We start from the raw sequence: 25,649 nt of genomic DNA, 5'->3' as shown, positions 1-25,649 counted from the left end.
AAAAAGTAGATTAGCTTTTTATTGAATTGAACTCAAGATGTTACACCATTCTGTTCATAGTCCACAGAAATCATTCTATACCTTCAAATGTGCATCCATTACATAGAACTGAAACATTATCGTAACAACAAAAGATCATTCTGTCAGAATACACTATGAAACAAGACTAGGTGGCAACAATACAAAGGTGTGAAGCATGGTGTAGGCATATGTATGTGTGATGCTGTGTTTTGTATAGTTAAGATATTCAAGAGCAAGAACATTCAAGCTGTTTTTAGCATGAAATGTTCATACATCCCCTTCTGATGCCTTTTTCCCTTTTCGATTCCCCTGTAAAATAAACAAATAACACACAAAAGTTGTCAGTGAACATACAGATAGCACAATATTTTTGTGCTGTGTCATTGTTATGATCCTATGTTTATTAAACAAATATTAAAAACAATTTATGTGTATGTGTGTATTTTGCTAATAAGACTTGTTTTTAATGTACCACTGCCCTGAACAGTTATTTCACATAACAGATACTGTCTTCGACAACACAGAATAATAACAAAGTAAACAAACAAAACCCAGTTCAGAACTTTAGATACACATAATTCTTAATACTGTACGATATTACTTGGATGATGACTATTTTTATGTTTTGTTTAACAGTTTCTTCTGCATACGTGACTCCTGTCCTTGACTGTGCGATGTTGATGTTCATACACTGAGGACAACAGAGACTCACTCACGATAAAGGAAAAGTCAGGTGGATATAAACCTAAATGATCAGTATCAATAGTTATGTTATTACTGGGAAACGTATATTCTTTGTAGCTTTTGGTCATTTATACATTTAAAAAAGATATTTAGTCGAATAAATATAACATTAATAACTATATTCAGCGTATGTTCTACTTAAGAAATAAGCATCGTTTCTCCTAAACACAATCACTAAAACTTGCTCTGTTCTGGGCGTAACGCATGGTGCCCAGTATGCCTGCCTATATCTAGTTTTCATGAATGTACATGTAATTTAAATAATGTAATTGCATACCATCTGCTAAGCCAATGAGAATCACTGGGCATTGACCCATAGACCCATTTAAAACACCAAGCGTTTCGCATTACATTTGCCATGCTAGTTAGCCGATATCAAAGCAGGGGTTTGTCTCATCACCTGATGTTTCGGTTGCTCTGACTGTAAGCCCTTCACCTTTGACCTTTCTTGCTCAAGCGCTGCGTGCAGTAGTGACACCTGAAAGAGAGAAACATGTTTCGTTACAGGATATCACAGCAACACGACATCATTAAGGCAAAAGCTACTTCATGTACAATGACACGTGAATCATTTTTTGACTGAACGAATACACACCTGTGAGGACAATTCCTCTTTAATGTTCATAAGTTCCTCTACCTGAAGTAAAATTTCTGCTTTGTCCTTCACTGAAAATAAAAAGGCAAGTTAAATAAGAATAAATCCTGATCGCCATATTTTTTTTATATTAGTGTATTCTGCACTTACTTTCTCCCTGTTGAAGCATTTTGAGCAACTGAGCATTTCTGGCCTTGACTTCTTTATATCTTACCTGCAAAAGAAAAGAATTCATAATTTCAGGCATAACCAAAACACATGCCATATTCAGAGCTATTTATTTCACAATATACCATTTAGTCAGATGAAAGTTAAATTTCGGTTTGTGTTTGGCTAGTGTCTAATACTATAATCATTTATATTTTATTTATGTTCATATTCATTTGTATTATTATATTAATGTATAATAGTTGTATTAAATAAAAGACTTGTTGAATTTTGTTGCATGTTCATTTATTAAATTAAATACATTTTTTTAATGGGTCCTGAAGTTTGGTCGCATTTAAACAAAACGTATGATCGTTGACATTTTGCGGCGGAGTTTAAATTCAAAATATTGGAGAGACAAGTTTAGCCAAGTAACAGTTCTTCTCGGTTTCTTTTGATTGCTATCAAAAATAATCTACAGGCACTGAATTGTTTGTGAATGTTTACCGGAAGTTAACTGCAGCCCACAAATGCGTGCATGCTCAGTAACGTTTGTTTATGTTGTCACTTTGAAACCGTCTATAGTAAAAAAGATTAACAACAAACATGCTTTCACACTCAGTTCTTAAAGAGGCTGTTTGCATTTGGAAATGCCCAATAATTCAGAAATGGGCTTGTACCCTTTTTTTGATTGGACTTCAAAAAAACATTTTTGTTTGGAAATGCCCAATAATTTACAAATGCTGGTTGTTTTCTGCAGGACCGGTCCATCACTGCTTTAGCATCAAAACAAGTCTGACACCGCCGTACTGAATATTCATGTTTACATAACTCTTACCTCCCATTGTGAAACTGTCTTTTTCATCTTCTCAATTTCTCTGTCTTTCTTTTCCAGTTCATATTTTAACTGCTCAGTTCTCACATCCTGAAAGGTTTATGGGAAGAGAAAGTTCAGACTTCTTACAGTACCAAGATTGTCACTAGGCCAAGGACTGTGAATTACTCATTATATTGGAAGAGCCTGACCTGCTCTTGCTCCGAAGAAGTGTTGACCTCATGACCGGCGCTATCGCTGTACTGCTCTCTGCGTTTGTCAAGCTGAACGATCTTACTAACATCATCCTCCAAACGGTTAAAGAACTTATCATCGCAAAGTGCAGGGTTCACCGGCTTTGATTCCTGTAGCAGAGAACAGGTAGAAGAAACTGCATTTTTGCCACAACTCAAAAGAAAACAAACGTCTTTGGAATATTTCATTAAACTGAAAAAAGCTTGTAGCACTCCTCAGAAAAATGATAAAAAATTGTTCATGCCCACCTAGCTGCTTAACTTTCTGACTCTACATTGTTATCCCTCAATAACACAGCTGGTTATACACATACCTGATTTGGACATCACTGCATTTTTTGATCCAAAATTATAATATTATTATGTATAATGTCTGATAAACAATGTAACTGATCACTATCTCAAGAAACATATTTACATAGGTATGAGTCTGCCTCTATAGAACTAGAGTGATGGACAACCTCTTTAGCATGAAAAAAATTAGCATGAAAAATTAAAACAGACCCAACCGAACATGTCCTTGGAAAAAGATACTCACCTCTCTGTCCGGCCTTTTATTTGGTTGATCTGCAACCAAAGACACTGAGTTAGAAGAGCCTGTGTCTCATACAGCAGTACAGTAATAGTGCCTTGTTAGTATAGACCAGTATGTTAATAAAGAAGCACTCTCACCCATGGTTCCCTCCTGTTGGAAGTCTTTGAGAGACACGGTGACTCGTTTGTCCTTTCCTTGCTGACTCTTCTTCCTGTCTTTCTTGCTTCCTGTCTTGGTCTTAGGTGATGCAGTCTCTGTATTCTCAGCATTCTTTTGAGAGACCAAGTTAAAAAGCATATTAAATGCTAAATATGCATATCATTATCACAGTAACCACACATGGGAACAGCTTAGTAGTTGTTATTGTTGCATGCACAAGTCCTTAAAATTATTTTTAGTTATTTTATATTGCATGCCCAATTAAACACCTATGGGAGGTCTTAGACAGCACTGGAATGTTCCTTCAAAGTTGTCAGTTGAATTTACTCGCCCATAAGTTGTTCAACACCTGTATACATTTCTTTGCTCTTTTGAACACAAAAGAAAGATATTTGGAACAATGTTAGCAACTCACAATTCTGTGGCATCACTGACTACCATAGCTGGAAAAATAATTGTGTTTTTTTTTGGTCTGTAGGAATTTTGAAAAGCATACAGTTCTGGGGCACCTTAGACTACCATTTTCATTATATACTATGGCAGTCAATGGTGCCTAAGAACTGTCAGTTGCTAACATTCTTCGTGTTCAACCGAATAAAGAAATGTATACAGGTTTGGAACAACTTGAGGACGAGTAATTCAGGACAGAATTTAGATATTTGGGTGGAGTGTCCCTTTAAACACTGTACCTTTTTCTGTTGTTCCAGTTTACTTAGCATCAAAGCCTTCTCCAGATCGGCCTCATACAATTCGCTGGTCAGCTGTAACACAGACATGTTTTCCAAACATCATGAAGGAATGGCACAAGGGAACACGTTAAGGTCAAATCCTGGGGTTGTCTGTGAAATGCTTTACCTGCTCATCTCTCTGTTTCCACTCCTGCCAGTTCTCCTGTGGTGTGATGTTGGGGCCGACAGCTGCTGGGTTCAGCAGGTCATTGGCCAAATCCTGCAGTACAAGTGTCGAAGAGGGAGCTGTAGACCGCTGAGGGATCTTCTTAAAGGCAAGTTTTCTGAGCTACAGTGCAGATAAAGGAATACGTATTTTAAGGTTTAAAATGTCAACACTAAATTATTGACTATATACAAAATGAAACACAAGCGCACTGCTCAGTGTAAAACAGTTTAAATGTTATATACAATACCCCACAGTTCCTCATTTATGTTCAGATTTTATAGGAAATGTACATTGCTCACATTTTCCTGAATTGTCCTTACCAGTTTATCCTTAACAGCAAAGCCAGGTCGTGTCACTGGACTTCTTTTCTATGATAATACATTTTCCTATGGTTGGTATAACTGCTTATTTAACATTCATTAAATGATTACTATTGTCTTTCAAAATAGTAGCCAGTCCCAAACTTCCCATACACGACTGTTATTTACCTGTGTGACAACATGAAAACCTACAGAGCACATTTTAAAGCCTGTATATGCCCTATGCGTTTAGAAGTTTATATTGTTGTTTGTTTCCACTACTAAACATTCATTACCTCATTGGCTTCGCTCTGTTGCTGCTCCTTTTTTCTTCTTCTCTTCTCTTTCTTCTTATCATTGTTTTGGTTGCTTTTCCCGCTAGGAGTTTTCCCTGATAGGGGCTTCCCCGCACCACGACCTGCTTTCAGCTTCCCTGCATCAGAATCAGACTCTGAATCACTGTCCAACTGCAGAAGAGCAAAGCGGGACGCCGTGGTGGGCACAGAGATCATTGCTGATGACATCGTAAACCTGCCAAATGGATACAATAACTTATTAACACACATAACCCAAATAACTAGTAGATTCTATGATGTGCTATTAGAGGGGTCATATGTCGTGAAAACGTGTTTTTCTGCGTCTTTGGTGTGTTATAAGTTGCCCATGCATGTATTAGACACGGAAAAATTTAAGTGTCGGAACAAATAATGCATTCTATCTAAAAGCGAACGCTCACCCAGACCTGCCTGAAACGTCTCGTGTAACCACACCCCCACAAATCTACGTCAGTTCATGGTATGACTTGACTAAGACCGCCCAAATGTATACACAGATAAGGCCCGTACAATGTCTTTGGAATAATATTTGTATTAGCCGTGTCATATGACCCCTTTAAAGGGACAGTTCACCTAAAAATTTATTTCATACATTTCTTTTGTTAAAATGAACACAAAGAAAGATATTTGGATGAATGTTAGCAGCTGTCATTTCTGGGGCATGATTGACTATATGTTGGCTGGGTATTATATCATATATATTTTGTTGTACTGCTTAACACAAAATAATATATTTGAGGTAGTCAATGATGTCCCAGAAATGTCAGTAACAGAACAAAGACATTTTACGTTATACGGGTTTGGAACAACTAGAGAGTCATTTATGACAGAATCATCCTTTTTTGGGTGAATGATCCATTTGAGGTGTCCAATTCACTTACAGGAAAACCATGATCTAGAGGAGCTTTCATACAGTATGCCCCATATGAAAATGCCATAGAAGGTTTATATAAACAGTAGACAGCTCATTGTATAGTTATATAGTCGTACCTTAACTTAGCAAAATTACTGCAATGAGTTTGCAAAACGTAATTGTTTCATCGCGCTGTTGGCACTTCACAATAGAAACGCGAATATGTTGAAAAAGATCGCGAGATGTAACTTAATGGCTTTGGATCGCAATCGTTTTGTGTGAAAAGCTGTGAATTCGTTTCTTTATACATTAAGTGATGCGCGTTTGAACATTCGCAGTGCCCTAATTCTCTTAAGATAGCTCAATAGGTTTTAAACACAGTCTTAAAATATGGCTAGCTCATACTTTTTAGCTCACGAGTGCTAAAAACAGACGCATTCTATCACTGCTAGATTTCACAGGCCCGCTTCAACACGTGCCTTGTCTTCATATGGCGTAATTTCGGAACAATACGCGATTTTAGCGATCTAAAGAAACTTTTACCTGGTTTATGTAGCTGTCGGTACCCACGGGTTTGATCAAGCGCAAACTGCAACGAGAGACAAAGTATGGAGGCCCGCTTGGAACAATATCGTGAACGACCGCTTCTTATGGGACACCACAAGGGGGAGCTTGAGGCTCGGAATCCCCTTTGATAAAATCATAAAACGTCTTGGTTTCATTGTATTTAAAGCGCAAACTGTATTCGGATCAGTTTGCAATTAAGGAATATCATAAAGTGTTTTATATTCTTATTGGAGAAAATAAAACTATTTGGACTCATCCCTCCCGACCAATCATAAACAACTACAGCAAAAGAAACGGAGCGTTTCCCAATTGATGGGCGTTGCCATGCACTCAAAAGTATGTATCAGTACCCACTATTAGGGGTAATAGGCGAATTGGACGCGGGCGGATAGGTGTTTTTCGGGCTTGTTTGACTTGATTTGGCCGCGATATCCGACATGCGGGTGACATCAGAGTACAGCGGACGCGTTTCGAAAGCAAACCTTTTACCAGGGCCGTGTCCGAAATAGCCCCTATACCCTAATACATATTTGAGGGGACGTCCATTTTTAGTGGTGTCCGAATTCCGCGTCTCGGCAGAAGATGGCGCCCGCAGCATTTCCAGTACACCAGTGTGTCCGAATTTACTCTTTTCACCTCTTTTTTCAAAAGTGAATGATGGTATAGACAGTGGGCGATTAAGGTCACGAATAAACCAGAATGCGTTGCTGTTGTCAGGCGGCTGCAGACTCTTGCGGCGCAGTATCAAGTCGAACAACAGGGCGGATAGCGTCTTCGTGCTAGGGAGCTGAACCTACACATTTTTATGTCTTTATTGTTAGATGTATTTTCCTCATAGATTTATAAACCCCACATAAATTAACTAATAAGTTGTTCCAAAGCAGCTTTACAGGGGAAATAAAATAACACAAAAAAGGTAGAACATAGTACATGAATAGTTTAACTTAAACACCTAGTAAGCACCATATTTTGCATTAAGTGAATGCTTGGCTGACAACAGGTGTCTTTTTGTGCACTATTTAAAGATGTTTCTTCCATATAGTTTCTATACCTTATTTGGTTTTAACAGGTGTCTTATTGTACACTATATGAAGACGTGTCTTCCCTGAAATAAATGAGTTCAAAAGCATGATGCCTCTCTGTGTCTTGTTTTTGTGCTCCCAGATCTGCAGAAAAATTCTCTCACAATATCCAATCTATTTCTGATTTGAGATTTTAATGGTGATCCAAAACATCAGAAAGTGTGAATGGAATTTAGTGTTCGAAAGGAACCTGAAATTTAACATTTATCACCGATTAAGTGAATATGATGGGAATTGCTAACCCATTTTGCATAAATCAGTACAATAAACATAAAATGTGATATAAAAATCTAATTTGTGAGTATAACCCAAACCTAGTGTGACAACGCAACACATGTCACATGTCACTTGTGAACATTCTTGGCCAATGAGAAGTGTGTCGTCATCAAGGCTTTCACAGCCGATTTTAAGCAATTGTAGCACCTGACCTAGGCGGCTGGTCTCGTTTTGCGTGTGACTAAAAATCAACTTGTACATTTAATGTAGTTTTCATCTGTTTTGTCCATCATTGCTTTAGTCATCATCATTAGGTTGAAGCGTTATCACTCTTCTATAGATTTGCTCAAGCAGCGTCCGATAGCCCCGCCTCCCTTCCGCTACTTAAACTGCGACTGTTGAGTGCGTGACTGTTGAGTGCACACTTCATATTTTCGGTCGAAAAGTACATCATCCGGGTACTTCCAGTGCACTTGTTTTTTGAGGATTTTCAATGTGAACGCACTACTCATTGCGATTTGGGACGCTGGTTAGGGCTGTTAGATCCTGAATTTTTTGGAGTCGATTCCGATTCCAATTCCCGTTTTACTAAATATTTTTATTTATTATAAAAAAAAAAACGTCGGCAACACATTTTTAATTCAATACAATTTTCTTAGCTGTCACTTTTTACATTTATTACTAGTTTAAACCTTAACCAAATATGTCGATCTTGTCCTACAGTTCCAATGTATCATTAATATAATAAATAAACTAGCTGTTTTCAAAAATAAAGCATAAGTCACTTTACTGTTTTTAAAGTTATTCTGCAGTGTACACAAAAATACTTAAGGGATATAGAAAGGGTAGACAGATCGAAAATCAGTAAATTGTATTAAAAATATGTAAGAATACTGCGCATATTAATATTACAGTCCAATGCAAGTAGTGCAGACAGGTGTTGAAAAAGTTACATGTTAAAGGTGTGGATACGTGTAATTTTATCTGCATTGTGTGTGCAAACAAAGCTTTTGCTTTTAGGGATGCAGAATATTTTATGTCATTCCACAGCTCTAGATTTCCTCCATAAGTTTTTTCTGAAGTCTGCACTGTTTTAGACAAGAAACTAACGGGATTTAGTTGACCAATGACATTAGCTAAGGGGCGGGGCTTGTGCTTATGAAAGCTCACAAAGCGGAGTCGATTCCTTTAATGAATCCAACCTTTGGAATCGACTCACAATTCTCAACGCCTTGCAATAATAATAATACTTGGACATTTGGATTAAGTGTCTACTAAATGACTCAATGTAAAAAATGCTTTAACTATTCTAATACTTTAAGCTAACTGTTCCATTGCCAACGTTTCCATTCGACTCAACAGCGCGATTTGGGAAGTGTACGTCTTGACACACATTCTGTGTGATCCGGGACTTATTCTGCACATCATGTACTTTATTTGAAATGTCTACCTGACTCCATTGTAGTTACCTTTCTTATGTCAAAACTTTCATTTGAAAGTAGCTAATATAACATTTTTATTTCTGGCCTTTTTAAAGCATACATGTGTTTTCCTTCCGTTTCTTCCTTCTATTAAATGATGTTTATACCACCAGGTGTTTATAACTTTATTCAAAGCTATAAACAGCACAATTAAAAAAAATGTATGATACAGTAAGTTATAACATCAGTAGTAGATACATCGTGTGTGATGTATTGGAATGTGTGCCATTTCTTTGTGGTTTTTTTTAGCATATGGCCACAAGTAAAAGTCAATAAGAGCAGAATTGATGTGACATTTCTTCCCATCTCTCTGTTCCACGAGGTTCCACAGATGGTGCCGGATTCTCTCCACACACCAGATAGAGCATCCCCTGATCTCCACCTCTCGCCTCTCCCCTGAGCTCAGCAGTTCACCTATAAACAAAAAGGGTCAGCGACTATTTATTATCACAAGAACAACAATACTGATGAGAGTATCTGTGTAAAACAAACTTTAATCCAAAACTTAAAATAAACGAATGAATTCCCCCATATTATTATTTATATATATATATAATACAATGTAAGAAACTATTTCTTTTTTATATATTTATAATTCTAACAATTATGAATCATCGAAAGAAAACAGCCAAAAATTGTTTTGTGAGATCCAAGCATCAAATATGCATGTTTCAGTTTGTCAGTTAATACCTGGGATCTTTAAAGGTTTATTTCTTAGATATTCCATACTAGCTCCAATAAAGGTACAACAAACCATTTTTCAATGCCTCCATCAGGCCATCGGAGTAGCGTAAAGCTCCAAGATAGACAAGACCTTGTGGTACCCTGTAGTCAGCAAACATGGTCAGGTGGTCAAGGTTAGGGATATTCTTCTCCCCTCGGACGTCCATGATGCCCCAGTAATCGGCCACAAGAATTTGAGCCCTCTTGTACAATGAGATCCGCTTACCCTTTTAATTTGACCAAAAACAATATATTAAATTATTACAACGACATGCAAATATCCGTCAGATGTTTTTCAAAGTCCAGACTTTAAAGTCCCTATTGAACATTCCCTATTGAAACAGGATGAGACATCAAACTACTGACATCAATTTTGCACTCTGCCATGGGAATCTTTTTACCTCATAGATGGCTTCATCTCTGTAGGATGGTATATTTTGCACAATATACTTCACCAACTTCTCTGTATCATTTCCGCAGTGACTCATGAATTCCCGGAAGGATCCACCATGCTCAACGAGCACTCGTCCAGCTTCTGTTAGTACCTGGTGACGCGCTTTCAGCATGGGCATGGGTGTAGCGGTGTCTGAACGCAGAACGTGCGCTAATTCGGCCTCAGTGATTTGAGAAAAGTATGAGGGACTTGTGATGGGCACTCCTAAAAGGAGATCAGTTTAGCAAGGTTATAAATGATTGATGAATACAATGCAAATTATAATATGCAAAAGCAATGTAAAAAGCCCAGCAAAAATAAGGTTTTTCCATAAAATTGAAACTATTCTCCTATCCTTTTTACATTTATGCGGGCTCCATTTCAAGCTCACTATTTTTCGAAGATAGATAGCATTAAGTCTCATGCATATTTTAATGGCTGAAAGCATGTAGGAGATTAAATAACTGTTTGTTATTAGCTTTATAACAGAAAAGAGTAGCTAGGACATTATGCAAAAAAAAAAACAGGTCTCAAATATTGCAGAATCTGTGAAGTATAATCGATGCATGGTATTTTTTCCAATTTTCCATAGGATGTACATGAGTTAAGTCCAAATTTACATCACAGACGAATATGAGTTCAAAGAAATAAATGTTTAGTCACCTTCATCCATAGCCCGAGTGATTGCGGCACAGAGAGACATGTAACCTCTATAGGTGTTTCCCCTGCACTTCACCTCGCATTGTTCTTCCTCTTTGTCAGGCCAAAAGGAAAAGTTCATTGTGTCTGTCACAAACACCCAGTTGACAGCTTCATCCGAGTCTGGTGGAGGTGCCAGCGGATTGTTCTTCTTCCAGCCGCTGGCTGTGAAATCTTCGCTCTCTCTGAGCTCGTAGATCATCTGCGCCACACATTTAGCTCCTTCTTCATCCACAAACACGTCTCGACTCCGCTCGGACACAAACTGGCCAGACTCTCGGGGAGACAGTGGCTCTTCCATTGCTCACTCTGTGGGAACAAAGTGAACATTGAAAGACAAACGTTGCTCCCAATGGAATATTCAGTCTCTGCACAGTATAGCCCTGTTCTGACAACATTTGTCATGTTATGACGTACAATAGTAATGTTTCAAAACAGTTGTAGGCATGTGTGTTGCATTTAGAGATTCTATTTTCAGATCTTGTTCACAGTATGTCACAGTATTTCTGTTCCAATCTTCTGGTTTAGCATTATTTGAGATGCAGTTTTGCACGCTGTGAATTATGTTGCATACAGTATATGCAAGATACGAAGTATTAAATCTCGTGTGCGGATCGAATATATCAGATAAAGTCGATGTATTTTAATGTCCCTGTAACAAGTATTCATAACGCTGAGAGTAGTGTAGTTTTGCAGAATTTCACTTACTCAAAAGGAAATCTCCAAGTACTTGTTGTACACCGTCGCCGTATTAATTCTCAAACCTGCCAAGCGGTCAATGTTCATGTAAGGAAAACTGCATGAAGGGTGTGTGCGTGGACCACTGGTACAAAGTGCATTAGATAGTATTATATACGGCAGATTTTACTGAACAAAATCCTTTCAAACCATCTTCTTTTTGTTTACTGGTGGGTTACAGTTCCTCGTGTAAGCTGAATACTGCCATCTACTGTGCAATGTTTGGGCGGCGTGCCTTACGAACTGCTCGTTTCGGGCCCGGGGGCTGGATTTGATTTGGATTAGGGTCAGACAATCAAAACATTAACGTCATGCTTTACCATTTGGTTGCATTTGACCCATTTTTCCGCTTTATTTTGTTCACGATTCAGTGGATCATTATGATGGCAAGCCGACCGGCCCAGATGGAGCAAAACAGGCCCATAACGAAATGCAGTTTTTGGTGTTCTGTCCCCGTTTTACAGCACGCACAAAACAACCAGAAAATGAACCGAAAAAGCCCGATCAACATCGGAGTACCAGCGCAACAATGTCGTGATTATTTACACCAGCAGGGGGGGCTGTAGCTACACTAGTTACTAATGAGTTATTATCAAATATCAAACGACTAGTCAAAGTGATCGGGTTCAAGGTAATAACTGCTCATGTTAAATGAAAGTAAAACAGTTTGTATGTGTTATATAAAAGGTGTAGGCCAGGGAGCTGGATTGGTTTGCACGAAATTGTAAACCTATAAAAATATGAATCTAATACAAGGCGCAGAAAGGACATCTGTGCTCAAAATGAGCCTAAAATGCAAAAAGAAAGCTTATAATGTAAAGGTCAATTTCCAAAAGCACCAACATAGAAAGTTCCTTTAAAAGTTGTATTACCAGTTGTAATGACTGTATACAGTTTTTAAAAATTAGAGACAATTAGAGAATGTTAAAAATGCGGAAAATACAGTATGTTTTCAGATTTGTTATATTTCTTTGTGTAATTTAATTTTGTGTTAATGGATACGACCGTTTGGATCATTTGCAATGGTAAATAGTTTTCTATTTTCACAGTGGATTGTTTTTCCACGGAGTTTTGGTAAACTATTAAAACCAGCATAAAGAATATGTCGAAGTACTAGCAGAGCTTGTGGAACAGGTTCAAGAAGTGAAAGTGACCTATTTGTCAGTTATGGTGAACCATACCTGAAATGTGACCTCTGCATTTAACCCATCCAGTGAGTAGTGAACACACGCACAGCAAGTGGTGAACACACGTACACCCAGAGCAGTGGGCAGCTATCACTGCAGCGCCCGGGGAGCATGTAGGGGTAAGGTGCCTTGCTCAAGGGCACCTCAGTCGTTTCCTGCCGGCCCTGAGGACTTTCTGGTCACGAGTCCAACTCTCTAACCATTAGGCCACGACTGCCCAAGAACTGGAAAGAACTGCTCTATAAATCTAGTAGTGATTATATTGTGAATCAGTTGACATTTTTGTGGCTTTGCATATGGGTGTACGCACTTCTGTCACACACTGTTATGCTTAAACATTAGTAGGCCTACTTTATAATATGAAAATACTTTTTACTTTGCGAGTCTGAAAGTTATTTTGCGATTTTCACGAGCCTGTTTTCAGTCAGATCAGATGTCATATCTTATGCTGGGGACACACCAGAATATTTTTTAAATCTTATTAAAGAGTTTACGGTGAGGGACCACAAACATGAGAAAGACATACACCAACAGATTTTCAAAAGTCCTGACTGTTGAACACAGGAAATCTCGCGAATTATCTCGAGATTTCAGAATAAGTTATTTATATTTCACTGCTTTGTTTATTATATATGTGTTCAATATAAACAAATGTGTAGGCCTATATATAAACTTTTGTCATTTTAAAAATATTATTCATCGTTGAGAAATTGCTCAAGCATCGTCGTGTAAAGGTGGCACAGCAGTAGATATTATTTTATTGCAACTCAGATATTGTTTTATTTGTCTTCACATTAATTATGAATATTGATAGTTTTGTAAAAAAGGAACGATGTTCTTCCGAACTGGTTTATTCACACTTAACACACTACAGGGAAATCTGATAAGATCATCGGGACTTTACCTAGGACGGTCGGAAGGGGAGAAATCGGCCACGATTTTCTTTTGGTGAGGCACCAGCATTACTAAATTTAAAATTGTGGACCTACAGAATGTTTTACATTTAGGAAAAATGTAGGTCTTCAAGAAAAATATTAAAAATGTGGTGAATTTCCTAGACACTATTCATGCAAAAAGTTGACTTGTGTGGTCACAATTTCCTAGAAAAGTTGAGCATTTTATCCATTTTGCCCAATTTAATTTCCTGTTTTAACTCTCACTCTTCCTTTTAATAGCTACAGAAAGAAATCTTCAAAGACTGTTCCATTTAAAAGCAGCATATATAAGGTTTTGATATAATGCTGATGAAGCATGAGACATACTAAACAAAATAAATAAAAGCAGCGGACGACGAGTGTAAGAAAATTACCATAGACCACACTGGAAAAAAATGGCATTTCCTTTATTTCAGACAAATGACAAAGTCTACAAATGTGTCTGGTTGAAGAACTTGAGAGACAATTGGAGTAAAAAAATAAAGATAAAAAGAAAACAAGAAAAGGGAGAGTGAGAATTGTCTGTCACAAATTACTACCTAAAAGTACAACTTCAAATTCACTTTTGTAAAAAAAAAATATGGACAATGATTGTGGGCCTTTAAGGGGGGGCAGACCTACAATAATTCCAGAGGTAGAGCAAATTTCTTTTTTGCAAACCAAGCAACACACCAGGGAAGACATACAAAAAAGTACTGCAAGGATTCGGTTCTTGGTGAAAATATTTGTACTTCTAAGGAAAAAAAGAGAGCACACACAGGGATTATATTCATGTCCATAGAAATTATTTTCCATACCTATGACTGGATATTTACATGTCATTCCTTAAAATAAAAACTCTGGGGTGAACATATGCAAATATGTACCTTCTGGAGTGAGCATTTTTAATGGTGGTAAATATAATTAAAAACATTTAACACCGCTGACCCATCCCCCCCAAACACACAAAATATTTATAAAGCAGCTTCCTTATCCAATGCAAAGTGGTTGTGTGAAGTATGTGAAAGTTGGCCCATATAAAATTAAGATTTATAAAAACAAATCAAAAGAAAGAAACCAATCCCACAAAATCCACAAGAACAGCCAGTTGAAGCTCAAATCTATGAGAAAATCCTGTCAGGCCATTACGCGGCGGTGAGGACTTGAGCTGCATTTGGATGGATATCCTGAGAAAGTCGGCTGGTTAGTTCTGCCGTCCCAAAAGGTGTAAAGCACTGGCAGAAGTAAAAAAAGATAGAAGACATAAGACTTTAGCAACTGTGATTCAACTGAATATAGCATGCATGCTGAATGAAGATACAGAGTTTGTGACATACCTGTTTTGTAACAGATACTGGGCGTTCTGTATCTGGTCTTGGGTTCCTGTGATAGTAATGATGCGGTCTTCAGAACCTTGCAGGGGCTCATCAATTTTAATTGATGCTCCAGACTCATGACGAATCTGTTTGATCCTCTGACCCCCTTTACCAATGATCGACCCTGCCAGCTGAGAATCGCAGCGATGGGAGTAAAATTCACATTTTGCTTTAACATGCCATTAGATGCTCTTTATGCATAAAGTAATTCACTTACATCTTTAGGAATTGTCACTTGTGTGGTGATCACAGGGCTCTCCAGGTCGTTATAATTTCCCCTTCCACCTGAATATCATTGAAACACAGTGAAGAAGAAATTGTTATGCAATCGGACATCAACGATGTTATCATCAAAAGGGCAGATGGCTTACGCTTTTATTTGGGGGTTGGATACTTACCAGACTGATAGGAATCCCAAGATGAACTATTGTCTAATATAAAAAACAAAGAACCAAGTGTGATTAAATTGGCCACTTATGAACAGACCTATCAAAATGTTCAAGTGACTTAATTTACTTGAAACCCTGCAAGTCCAGCAAAACAAAAGCCATAAGTTATAGGAAGAACTGTATATTCTGCTTTGTACGAGTAACATATATGAAATAACCTGTCCTTATTACTTTTGCACGAACAGACATTCTAAAACGGAGATGTGTATGACATAGGTTAGTTATTCAAATCTACCGCAGCAGCTTCTTACTGGATACTTAGAACGTAGAACTCAACTACATCCAAAAAAAACATCTTACCATATCCTCCATCAGTCTGCAAAGCAAGAGAAAAAAGAACATGAGGACACAAATAAAAACACAAAAAGCACAAATGAGATTTGCAGCTATAGAGTGAATCCTCTGACAACTGGCTACATAAACATGGATGAAAGGTAGACATGAAATTTGTTCAGGTGGTTTAAATTGAATAGTTTAAAGTGTACAGAAAGACATGCAAGACTAACCATGCTGCCTCCATAACGATCATTGCGTCCTCTCCTTTCCCCACTTGAAAAAGAAAACAATGAATGAATCATATATTAAACATAGGTAACTGTAAAGAACTCATTCTGAAACAAGGCTGAGCTAAATACTACTGCTTTCAAAACACTTGAGTAAATATTCAACGACGAAATAAGTGTCAATAGCAAATACAGCTTAAACTAAATAAAAATCTAAATGATGTGTGGAAACAGGCAAAAAATTTGATATGTTATTCATTTGACAGGAACCAAGCAAATTAAAAAAACAACAACTTTGATTCTGTTTACAACTGAAAAACTTACTGCCGTCTCTCTTCCATGTGGCCACGGTGGGAGCTGTGTGAATACTGGTCATCTCTGTAAACCGACACAGATTTACACATTTATGCTTATTTCAATGTCCCAAAACATTTATTTGTATTTTGTTTTACACAAATAGGTGTAAAACAACACAAGGGTGAGCAAATGATGATTTAAGTTTTTATTCTGGATAAATCTAAGAATTCTGATTCTAAATAAAGCAAAAAGTGTGTCAACTTGACTTTTTTGGAGCGAAGACGAGCAGTGCTTGCAAATTACGAAACATTACACTACCATTTTCATGAGTAGTTGCCAGAAAGCTGTCAAACAGTTAGATTGCATTTAGAAAAGTAATCCCAACCCTAAATATGATGACCAGTAACAGTAACATGCCTAGCAAACACCATTAAAACAACAATTGCTTATACTGGAAGATCTGAAGAGCTAAGTGGCTCACCCTCTCCTGTGGTGCGGGGGTGCCATTTGCATGTTTCGAGGAGGACGACTCCCTCCTCTTCCCCCTCTTTGAGGAGGGCCCCTGCGTGGGCTCATGTCATCATAATCTCTCCTGTTTGGTGGCATGTGGTGGCCACCACGCCCTCCGCTGGGGGGCATGCGGTCAAACCCCCCTCCACTGCCCCGTCCCCTGGAAGGGAAGCCTCCCATAGGTCGCCGCCCTCGCTCTTCAAACATCGTGCTGAAGCCACCATAGTCATACGTTTCATCATAAAAGTTGGGGTCGTACGGCTGGGCACGTCCTTTAATGGGAGCCTGAAGAAAAAATGGGAGTTATAGGCCTGCCTAATAAGACCACACACGTCTGTTAACGTTGTTATTTATCTCACATCAACGATGAGCTCTAGCATTGTCTTAATGCACTCCACCACACGCTCTGCTTTCCCCCCAACAAGCACCACACGGTCAGTAGACTGTGGACAGCACTCCTGGTACAGTTTGATGGTGGTCTGGGTGCTCTGAAACAGTTCAACATTTTCTCAATGAAAATCTTTGCTTTTTAATCTGCGCCGGAAAAATTGACAGAAAAGTCCTCTTACCTCACGAAGTTCTTTAATCTTAGCTCCCTTTACACCAATGATGCTTCCGGCTAGACTCTGATGGATGAGCAGCCTAAGTTCACAGTCAAAATCCACACCCTTGTGATGCTGGTACTGCGCAAACCAACCAAACTGGACATTAATTCAATTCATCAGATCTCATCTCAGTTTGAGACAGTGGCAAGAATAGTGCAGGGCAAGGAGACATTTCCATTTCTTAATTTGAGTTGAAAAACTCACCTCTTCCAGAGTAGGTATGATCTTCAGCATTATATCAGAAACCGTGGGAATATCAGCACTGATGCTTAGAATTCTGTTAAAACAATGAATCGCATTCCACGAGAACACAGAAGAGAAGCAAAATCAGACATACAATCAGCCTGAGAGCAACAACCTATCAATCTGCTGTTAGTACATTTATATGTGAGGAAGCAAACTGATCCCAAGGAGTGGCATGAAGGCATAAGCTCCTTTATGTCAAAGGGAGTGGAAAACAGAAGAAAAACAAGCAAACTGAAGCTCCTTTCCGTTGCTGAAATGTAAAGTACAGGGAAGGTCAGATATTCAGTGAGAGATGCTTGGGAACCGATAAACGGGACAGATTGCAAATTAAAGGTCGACCGATTTTAGTTTTTCAGGGCCGATATCGATTATTACAGGTTGAGTAGACTGATATTTGTAACCGATTTACATTTCTGTTGTAATCTTTTTTTAAATAGGTTCAAAATTACAAGAGCACTGACAAAAACTTTGCCCAAAAACCATGGTTACTACACGTTTACTACAGTAACACCATGTAAACAAGCAATAGTTGTCAGAAAGACACTCCACTTGATGCATGTTGCTCTTTAAAATGAAACAGTTTATCCTTGTGGTGGCGATCTTTTATAGGGAATGTAAACCTTTCCTCTCTGCATGTAAAATGAACATATTTAAAGAAGAGTCTTGCTGTTTTCTTGTGCCATTGTTTGGGGTTTGCGCGGATCATGTTAAATCGCTCTGTGCAAGGATGTGATCACATAAGCGGATGCAGGAGAAACTGCACCTGTCTTTCCTTTCATACATAGTCCCTAATCCGAGAATATTAATTGGATAATTTCAAATTAGAGACTTCAAGCTTTCATTGGACGTATGCTTTACATTTCTATGATGAGTATTCGCTGAGTTTTAAATCTGTTTAAATGACATAACTCAAACAGGCGGCTGTGTCCCGTGTGCGCATGCATTGCCTGAGTGCGCTGACTGAAGATCGTCTTTTGAGAGCATGCGATTACTTGATGCTTTAAAATGGTTTGTATTTATGAATTGGCCTGATTTAAAATAATCTGCAAATGCCTTTTCCCTCAACTGATGCGCGATCAATGAAGCAGGTCGAGCTAGCAAATGCTTCCAGTGCCTTCAGCCTCCCGCTTTGATTGGCCGGACTTGTGAATCAGATGGGCGGCGTTACACTAGGCAACAGACTAGAGTGCCGTGTTCCGACGGCTCTCACTAAATCCTTGGCTGCATCAGAACCACATAGCGCATTTCAAAATAATAAAAAAATGCTACACATTGCCGTCGATAATCGGTCGACCCTTATTGCACATAGAGAGATCGGAAGAGATGAGATAACAAGATTGAAGCAGAACTTCCAAGCACATTAGAAAAAGATAAAAAAGCACAACAGAAGAACAGACTGGGGACAGGAGTGACAGTAAAGAGATCATTCGGGCATACCAGAATAAGTAAAATACCACAACACAACAGAAAAAGGGAGAAAATGTATCTGCGCAGCCCCTTCACCCTCAAAAACTAAACTCATCCTCGTATTACAAAGAAACCTTAAAATTGAACTACGTTCCATAAATCTACAATAAATATTTTTTTTCTCTCAATGTGGACGAAGAGGGAGAGAGGGTGGGAAAGGGCTTTCTTGTGTGACAGAAAAGGCAGTTTTAAAGCATAACAGTTGTTCATAATAATAACAGTCATGACAGCATCAAACTCATGTTTTATGGCAGTATGGGAATATTTTGTACATTAAGGAAGTTAAAACAGTTCTGATATTGGCAATAACAGAGCTGATATGACTTGGAGGTTTGGAGTATCTGACTGGCACGTACCGCTCGGGCCCACTGCTGTCTGGGACTGACACAGTGGCATTGTACTGCAGGGGGCGGGGCCAAGCCCAGAGCAATCAAGCACACAGATGTCAATGAAGTAAGCCGCCCAATAGGAAGGGCGCGATTATGGGTGTGGCCAACCAGGGAGTCAGGAGGTCAGGCGGCAACGCAGGTGGGCGGTATGAGTCGATCCGGAATATGGGAATTGGCCAAAAATGAACAGAAAAATAAAAACAAGGAAAAGGGGAGAGGGAGTGGAAGAGGAATACATTTTTTAATTGGAAAAACTTTCAGTTTGATTTTCAATTCTCATAATGTTGGAGGAAAATGGAGGACAGGAGATGAACAGAGATTATGAGAATATATATTAGGCCAAACACTACTTTAGCGTGTATAACTCATTGGCACATTTCAAATACTCTTCAATTTATTAAAGAGTACAATAGAATGTGGTATATACATAATCCTAATAATCATACACATCGAACATTAAAAAGTAATTGCCTGACTTTGTACAAGGATTGTTGAGGCAAAAGTGGCCATTTGGTTTCTTGGACTATATTGACTAGTAGCATGCCCAGTATGCAGGCTTAACAGTAAAGTACTCACATCTGTACGAAGGGCTTTAATATTCTTCCCGCCCTTTCCAATCACCGCTCCGGCATTCTGCAGAAAGAGCCAAACACCATTCTGATAAAGCTGAAGAAAGAAAACTGTATAAAATACAATAAAAACACTCAGATCTTACTTTGCTCTGTAGCAAGATTCTGAGCTCCACCATGTCATCAGAGTTCCTGGAGCGCTTGTGGGGTGTGTCCTCATCAATATCCTCGGCAGAACGCTTACCTGAAAAGCAAGCATTGGTCATAATCACAACCACAAAAGAACAGTGACATGCACTTTTCCAATTACAGAAAGAATTCCAGAGACTATATATAACACTATTCACACCCCATTTTAAACGCCACATTTCCAAGTACAGAGGGGTATTTAACCAGAACAAAACCGTAGGGTGGCGCTTATTATCTGGAATCTATTTGAATGTGAAGCGTGTGTGCTATATTTAAATGCAAGTCGTTCACATTCGTTTCTACGTTATAACATGTGATAATGATTTGTAACGTATACTATAGCATTGGATTTGATTTAGTGTGAAATTTACCATTACTCTCTTTGTTGCTGAAAGTGGTCTCCTCATCTTGGGGGTCCATTTCTAGATCCATTATCTTTATACAACGAGTGAATATACAGTCTTCTCTGTCCCAATGTACCCCTAAGGAAAAATACAAGTAATGTTAGCGTAGAAACAAACTATATGACCAGACAATAATCTTTCAGTCTCATTGTGTTAAGCCTTTATCGTAACGTTAGTTGCCTTTAGCGTGACTACTGAAAAGGTAGTTTTAAGAAAATAATTTATAGTACTTCTGTAGGAAGTTTTCATATTGTGGTATGAAAAGCAATAAATGTATAGTATATGTTCTGTCTCTATGCCAATGGAGAAACTGCAAAGGAGGCCGTGATCACTCACAGGAATAAAAACACAGTTACAGTTTGGCTGCTTGTTTGAAAACACGCTTTAATTCGCATATAATGTTTACAATCGCTCGTTTCAAAATACGACTAAAATATTCCTGTAATGCTTCCCGATACGAAACCCGAGTTTAAAAACACAACCGTCATCTAAAATTAATTCAATGCTTCCTGTAATGGTTAGACTGCTAATTAACAATAGATAGTTTCAGGAAGCTAATGAACCACCTAACAATGTAGCACGTTAGTCGCTGTTAATTACCCCCGTGTTTTAAAAATAAATCTACTAAATAATCGAATAAAAATCGACTAAACCAAAGCCCGGCCATGAGCGTAAACGATAATAAAAAAGAGATTTCGTCAAAGCGGTTAGCTTCCATTAGCTAGCATAGCTAAAGCTAGCGATCTAGAAGGAGAAAAGCCAGGCGATTAAGCCTTCTGCGCGGAAACGCAAATCGAACATTCAAGACTGCGAGCGTGTTTAACATTAAAAAATACATAATTGATAACATAATAAACTATATGGAAACGTTATTTTACACCAGGAAACGTACCTACTGACCTGTTTCAGTCGCTGTTGTGCTCGGTTCGTAACAACAACTGACGCACACAACCTTGGTTTCGCCGATAATACGTAGACCAATGAAAGCGCCTCCCTCCACAAACCAGACGCCTTGTGATTGGCCTAAATCGAAGCCCATCAAATACTAAAGCAGAGTCATGGACGATCATTGGTCAAGTTTAACGCCAGTCAGTTTCATAACAAGTCTAGATGATCTCTCTCTCTCGCTCTCTCTCAGTAAGTACACAGTTTGTTGTCTGCTACTTTCTGCGTAAAACGAAATATTACAGATCTTCATATTAAGTCGCCGTAGTTCAACCGCAAACACAACGTTGCCTAAATTATGATAATAATCCACCGATTTACAGCAAGCCGCGTGTGATATGTTGATCAATTCATGCAGCCTGCACTGAAATATAAGGGGACTTACTCATTACGTTTTTGGTAAGTAATTAACCGGCAAATAAATAGTATAATATTTACTACTTATCATCTTTAAATAAAAAATATATAAAAAAAGTTTCCCATTAAATCAATCTAATGTTTACCATTTTAAATGTGTGTAAGTAATACAAATTAGGCAAATTATTTAGTTTAATCTATAAATCAACAAGTCTCTCTTTCTGTTTAACAGATGAAGCCCCCTTGTTTGGGTCAGTGAAAAGATGTACACAGAAAGTGAAGTCCAGGTGACCAAGGGATGGCTGAGCTCTCAATGGCACATCTTGGTCCCACCTGCCTGGCTGGATGCTTGTGTAAACTGGGTGAAGGAAGAGGCCAGTGGAGAAGCCATGCCTCAATCGCTGCTGAAACAACGTGTTTTGGACCAGTGGCTTTTAACTGACCTGAGGGACTTGGCCCACCCTGTGCTCCCCGCAGGCCTTTCCGATGCACAGAAGACGGAACTGAATAGCTGCTACTGTATTCAAATGGACTCCTTATTGGACATCAGCCAGCCTGCATACTCTCAACTACAGCATATCCGGGGCACTGACCACTCCAACGATCAAGTCTCAGCCGTCACGCAGGAAACCCAAAGGCCTTGGGAGGCCAAGTCTACGCGCATGTTAATGCTGCAACTTACGGATGGAGTGCAAAGTTTGGAGGGTATGGAATACCAGCCTATTCCAGCCCTAAGAGCCAACTTGCCACCTGGCACAAAGCTACAGTTGGTTGGGCCAATTGTTGTCCGTCTTGGAGTGTTGCTGTTGAAGGCAGAGAATGTTAAGGTGTTGGGAGGGGAGGTGGAACAGCTCTTGGAGATATATTCTCAAGGCAGATTGCTAAATGGAATATTGGGTCTGCCTGAGGTAAACCATCCACAGCCTGAGGAACCAGATGACCAGGAGCTCTTGGCCAGCGTGGAGGCTGTGGTAGATCTTCAAGTAGCTGACAGTGGTTATCACAGCTTACCTTCACAAGCTTCTACCAGATTATCTTTCCCCCACTATCAGTCACAACGGCAGCCAATTCCCCAGCCTCAGATAACACCTGTTTCTAGTAAAAACAATTGGGATGTGGTTGAAATTCCAGATGATGACTTCAATAGTATTCCAGACCATTTCGGTGATGTTCCTCAAAACGTTGATAGTTATATGGTGGATGATATTCTTGAGGACTTTGATGACATCCCATTAGAAGAGCTGGACAGTGTGATGTGCCCCATAGATTCAGAAGTCTTGCCAAGCACAGGGGCTCACACGGAAATTGAGCAGGCCTTTCCTGCTTCAAACTTGCCACACATAGACAGTCTCACCAACCAGGTAAAAAGTGGAGGATTGAGCCATACAAAATTTCCTAAAACCTCCACTGACATCAGCAGCCACCACAATAGGTCTATACGTGAAATTCCCTCTACATCTGGTGTGAATGGATCCAAATATGTTGCAATATGTGAGCAAAAAGCTGTTCCTCCTATACCCAGGTACCTTTGCACAATGCAGGCTGGCTCTTGGCCACCTGCTGTTGTTCAGGTTTTACGACTGCAAGGCTTTATCGTCACGCTGATCGGGAACTTGCGCAGTAGTGGAGGCGAATGGAAATTAGGGGCCACCATATCTGATGGAACTGGGTACCTGGATGTGGATTTGTGCGATGCCATGCTTGCTAACCTGATAGGCTTTTCAGCAACAGAGGCCAGAGCGCTGAGGAAAGATCCAGCGAGACGCAGTGAAGTGGACAATGGAATACTGCACTGTCAGAAAGAACTCGTGGACATGTGCTGTATGATGAGTGTGAAGGTGGATCAGATGGGCAGAGGAGTTGTGTTGCGTGCCGATCCGCTTACTGAAAGTGAATGCTATGAGCTGCAGAGAAAAGTGAAAGAGAAGAGAATTTAAGTGATTTTATTTTCTCCATAAAATCTTTAATAAATCATCCTTCCGCTTACTTTCTCTGAAATGCGCCTTGTTAAAATATTGTATTCTATTTTTTCATTATGTTGCGTAAAGTTTTTTTTGTTACGTGTTAAATTTTAATATGTTCAGTGTTTATAATAAAAATTGATTTCTTTAATTTGTAGGAATGTTTTAATGGATTTCTTTAGAAAATGTGTGCCTGACCAAGAGTTATTGTCACAATCCTAACAAGTGGGTCCTTGCACGGGGCATTGCTAGAGCTATGCCTTTACTGATCCAAAAAAGACATGCGTAGGTACAGCTTCGGTCCCTTAGCCCCGGGCCACACTGAATGAATTTCAATTTAACCAGTTTTAAAACAGTGGGAGACCACAGGGCCTCAGAAAAGCAAGTTGTGCAATGATTGGCCCAACAACCAGTGGATAGTGATTGGTCGAATGTTGGACACGTGTGATGAAAATGTTAAGCCTCTTACAATATTTGGAACATCAGGTTTCAAATTGTACGGATAGGTACGCCCACCTTACTCGCGTATACATTTGGGCGGTCTTAGTCTAATCCTACCACGAACTGATGTAGATTTGTGGGGGTGTGGTTACACGAGGCCTTTCAGGCAGGTCTGGGTGAGTGTCCACTTTTAGATAGAATGCATCTTTTGTTCTGACACATAAATGCAATTTTACGTGTCTTCTACAGGTATGGGCAACTTATAACACACTAAACACACAGAAAAACATGTATTCGCGCCATATGAAAATTTTACAATGGCACGAGATCTCGCAGACATTCGCATGATTAAATATGACTTCAGAAGGACACCAGCCCTGCTTCTGTATCCGGATACTATCATATATAGTTGCTTAAATTCTGTATGAGTCATGAGTATGTCCGAAACCAGCAGGCTGGGGCAGCCTTTGTCACGTAATTGACCTTTGAATGTGGCCTTTGAAGGACACAGCCTTTAAATTGAGATGCAGAAGGAGCTGGAAAAGCAAAGAACCTGAAAAGATTTTCTGAAGGCAGTTTAATATCTCAGGACAGACATGAGACTAATGAACAAAACAATGAAAACAGTTGTGGATCGCCCAGTTAACAACAACAAGAACATGATCGTCACTTAAAAAGTTAACTTGCCTTTCCATAGCACTCTGAATGTTTCATGGGATGTGCTCAGTAAAGACATGAAAGATTATAATACTATATTCTGTGTTGTTAGTTTAAGCACATCCTGTTTTCTCAATACCTGTGACTTTATCAGGTAACATTTACAGTAATGACACATTAATTGCATAAAAAGAAATCTAAGAGATCTAAGTTTTTAAAACCCCAATCTGTTGACTAATATAAATTATAATACACTGTGTGGCCAGTCCTACATGTTGTGGCCAGTCATCTGCTCTGAACTTGCTTTCTTATCTCTGTGCCCTTCATAAATAGATCAGACATTTCACATACTGCAAATCTGTAATAGTCTAATCTGCAATGTTTCTTGATATTTTCAGTCATTATATGTGTCACGTGTAACCCGTTCCTACTTGTTCTCTTATTTTAAATGAATTGGATATCGTTGGCTTCGAGTTAAAACATTTTATGCAATACAAATAAAATCCAATAGATGGCGCGAGCTTGCAGTGCGGCATTAAGTTCACTGCTTTCCATGCCATCAAAAATAGAAAAGTGTGGCGTGTTTAACAA

The 25,649-nt window shown here is 38.9% G+C and overlaps 4 protein-coding genes across 9 annotated transcripts; 1 reads left to right on the top strand and 3 right to left on the bottom strand.

Moving 5' to 3' along the window:
* gkap1 (G kinase anchoring protein 1) lies at positions 1-6,302 on the bottom strand. Of its 2 annotated transcripts, none has more exons than XM_079466789.1 (12): positions 6,197-6,302; positions 4,762-4,996; positions 4,125-4,286; positions 3,959-4,030; positions 3,248-3,380; positions 3,114-3,142; positions 2,534-2,686; positions 2,346-2,432; positions 1,511-1,574; positions 1,361-1,431; positions 1,166-1,243; positions 1-330 (listed from the first exon to the last, which is right to left on the bottom strand). In XM_079466789.1, exons 2-12 carry the CDS (start codon positions 4,987-4,989, stop codon positions 289-291), a joined length of 1,119 nt encoding a protein of 372 aa, XP_079322915.1. In that variant the 5' UTR covers positions 4,990-4,996; positions 6,197-6,302; the 3' UTR covers positions 1-288. The 2 variants fall into 2 exon arrangements, with proteins under 2 accessions (XP_079322915.1, XP_079322916.1); XM_079466790.1 differs by lacking the exon at positions 6,197-6,302 and adding an exon at positions 5,791-6,177.
* Positions 6,303-8,940: 2,638 nt separating this feature from the next.
* qng1 (Q-nucleotide N-glycosylase 1) lies at positions 8,941-11,807 on the bottom strand. The gene is made up of 5 exons (XM_079468562.1): positions 11,563-11,807; positions 10,819-11,163; positions 10,124-10,380; positions 9,754-9,949; positions 8,941-9,413 (listed from the first exon to the last, which is right to left on the bottom strand). Exons 2-5 carry the CDS (start codon positions 11,153-11,155, stop codon positions 9,184-9,186), a joined length of 1,020 nt encoding a protein of 339 aa, XP_079324688.1. The 5' UTR covers positions 11,156-11,163; positions 11,563-11,807; the 3' UTR covers positions 8,941-9,183.
* A 2,290-nt stretch (positions 11,808-14,097) lies between these two features.
* hnrnpk (heterogeneous nuclear ribonucleoprotein K) lies at positions 14,098-21,908 on the bottom strand. 4 transcript variants are annotated; one of them, XM_079467083.1, is made up of 16 exons: positions 21,598-21,711; positions 20,665-20,775; positions 20,251-20,348; positions 20,112-20,168; positions 19,503-19,546; positions 17,638-17,710; positions 17,398-17,511; positions 17,188-17,316; positions 16,800-17,113; positions 16,346-16,399; positions 16,025-16,067; positions 15,819-15,834; positions 15,468-15,500; positions 15,287-15,354; positions 15,031-15,200; positions 14,098-14,928 (listed from the first exon to the last, which is right to left on the bottom strand). In XM_079467083.1, exons 2-16 carry the CDS (start codon positions 20,723-20,725, stop codon positions 14,898-14,900), a joined length of 1,305 nt encoding a protein of 434 aa, XP_079323209.1. In that variant the 5' UTR covers positions 20,726-20,775; positions 21,598-21,711; the 3' UTR covers positions 14,098-14,897. The 4 variants fall into 4 exon arrangements, with proteins under 4 accessions (XP_079323209.1, XP_079323210.1, XP_079323208.1 ...); XM_079467084.1 differs by having other exon boundaries at positions 21,590-21,664; XM_079467082.1 differs by lacking the exon at positions 15,819-15,834 and having other exon boundaries at positions 16,021-16,067; positions 21,598-21,908.
* Positions 21,773-24,116, top strand: rmi1 (RMI1, RecQ mediated genome instability 1, homolog). Of its 2 annotated transcripts, XM_079467080.1 has the most exons (3): positions 21,785-21,834; positions 21,966-22,041; positions 22,232-24,116. In XM_079467080.1, exon 3 carries the CDS (start codon positions 22,263-22,265, stop codon positions 23,934-23,936), a length of 1,674 nt encoding a protein of 557 aa, XP_079323206.1. In that variant the 5' UTR covers positions 21,785-21,834; positions 21,966-22,041; positions 22,232-22,262; the 3' UTR covers positions 23,937-24,116. The 2 variants fall into 2 exon arrangements, with proteins under 2 accessions (XP_079323207.1, XP_079323206.1); XM_079467081.1 differs by lacking the exon at positions 21,966-22,041 and having other exon boundaries at positions 21,773-21,834; positions 22,232-24,110.
* Positions 24,117-25,649: the final 1,533 nt, after the last annotated feature.

The sequence above is a fragment of the Barbatula barbatula genome, assembly GCF_947034865.1.
Source record: "Barbatula barbatula genome assembly, chromosome: 11".
Taxonomy (NCBI): Eukaryota; Metazoa; Chordata; class Actinopteri; order Cypriniformes; family Nemacheilidae; genus Barbatula; species Barbatula barbatula.
Note: the sequence above shows the minus strand (reverse complement) of the source record. Positions and strands in the feature narration are given on the sequence as shown.

Bases quoted from the DNA above. Each gene is read 5' to 3' on its own strand.
- qng1 (XM_079468562.1), bottom strand. From the start codon at position 11,155: ATGGAAGAGCCACTGTCTCCCCGAGAGTCTGGCCAGTTTGTGTCCGAG. The intron at 9,950-10,123 runs GTAAAAAGATTC...TCAAATTAAAAG, and splicing joins GAGATGAAGCCATCTATGAG to GGTAAGCGGATCTCATTGTA. The intron at 9,414-9,753 runs GTTTGTTGTACC...TTTTGTTTATAG, and splicing joins GATGGAGGCATTGAAAAATG to GTGAACTGCTGAGCTCAGGG.
- rmi1 (XM_079467080.1), top strand. From the start codon at position 22,263: ATGTACACAGAAAGTGAAGTCCAGGTGACCAAGGGATGGCTGAGCTCT.
- gkap1 (XM_079466789.1), bottom strand. From the start codon at position 4,989: ATGTCATCAGCAATGATCTCTGTGCCCACCACGGCGTCCCGCTTTGCT. The intron at 2,433-2,533 runs GTCAGGCTCTTC...TAAACCTTTCAG, and splicing joins CTTCTTCGGAGCAAGAGCAG to GATGTGAGAACTGAGCAGTT. The intron at 331-1,165 runs GTGATGAGACAA...TTTATTTTACAG, and splicing joins CAGAGCAACCGAAACATCAG to GGGAATCGAAAAGGGAAAAA.
- hnrnpk (XM_079467082.1), bottom strand. From the start codon at position 21,736: ATGGGCTTCGATTTAGGCCAATCACAAGGCGTCTGGTTTGTGGAGGGA. The intron at 17,711-19,502 runs GTACGTGCCAGT...TTGTTTTAACAG, and splicing joins GACAGCAGTGGGCCCGAGCG to AATTCTAAGCATCAGTGCTG. The intron at 17,512-17,637 runs GTGAGTTTTTCA...TGGTTTGCGCAG, and splicing joins TCATACCTACTCTGGAAGAG to TACCAGCATCACAAGGGTGT.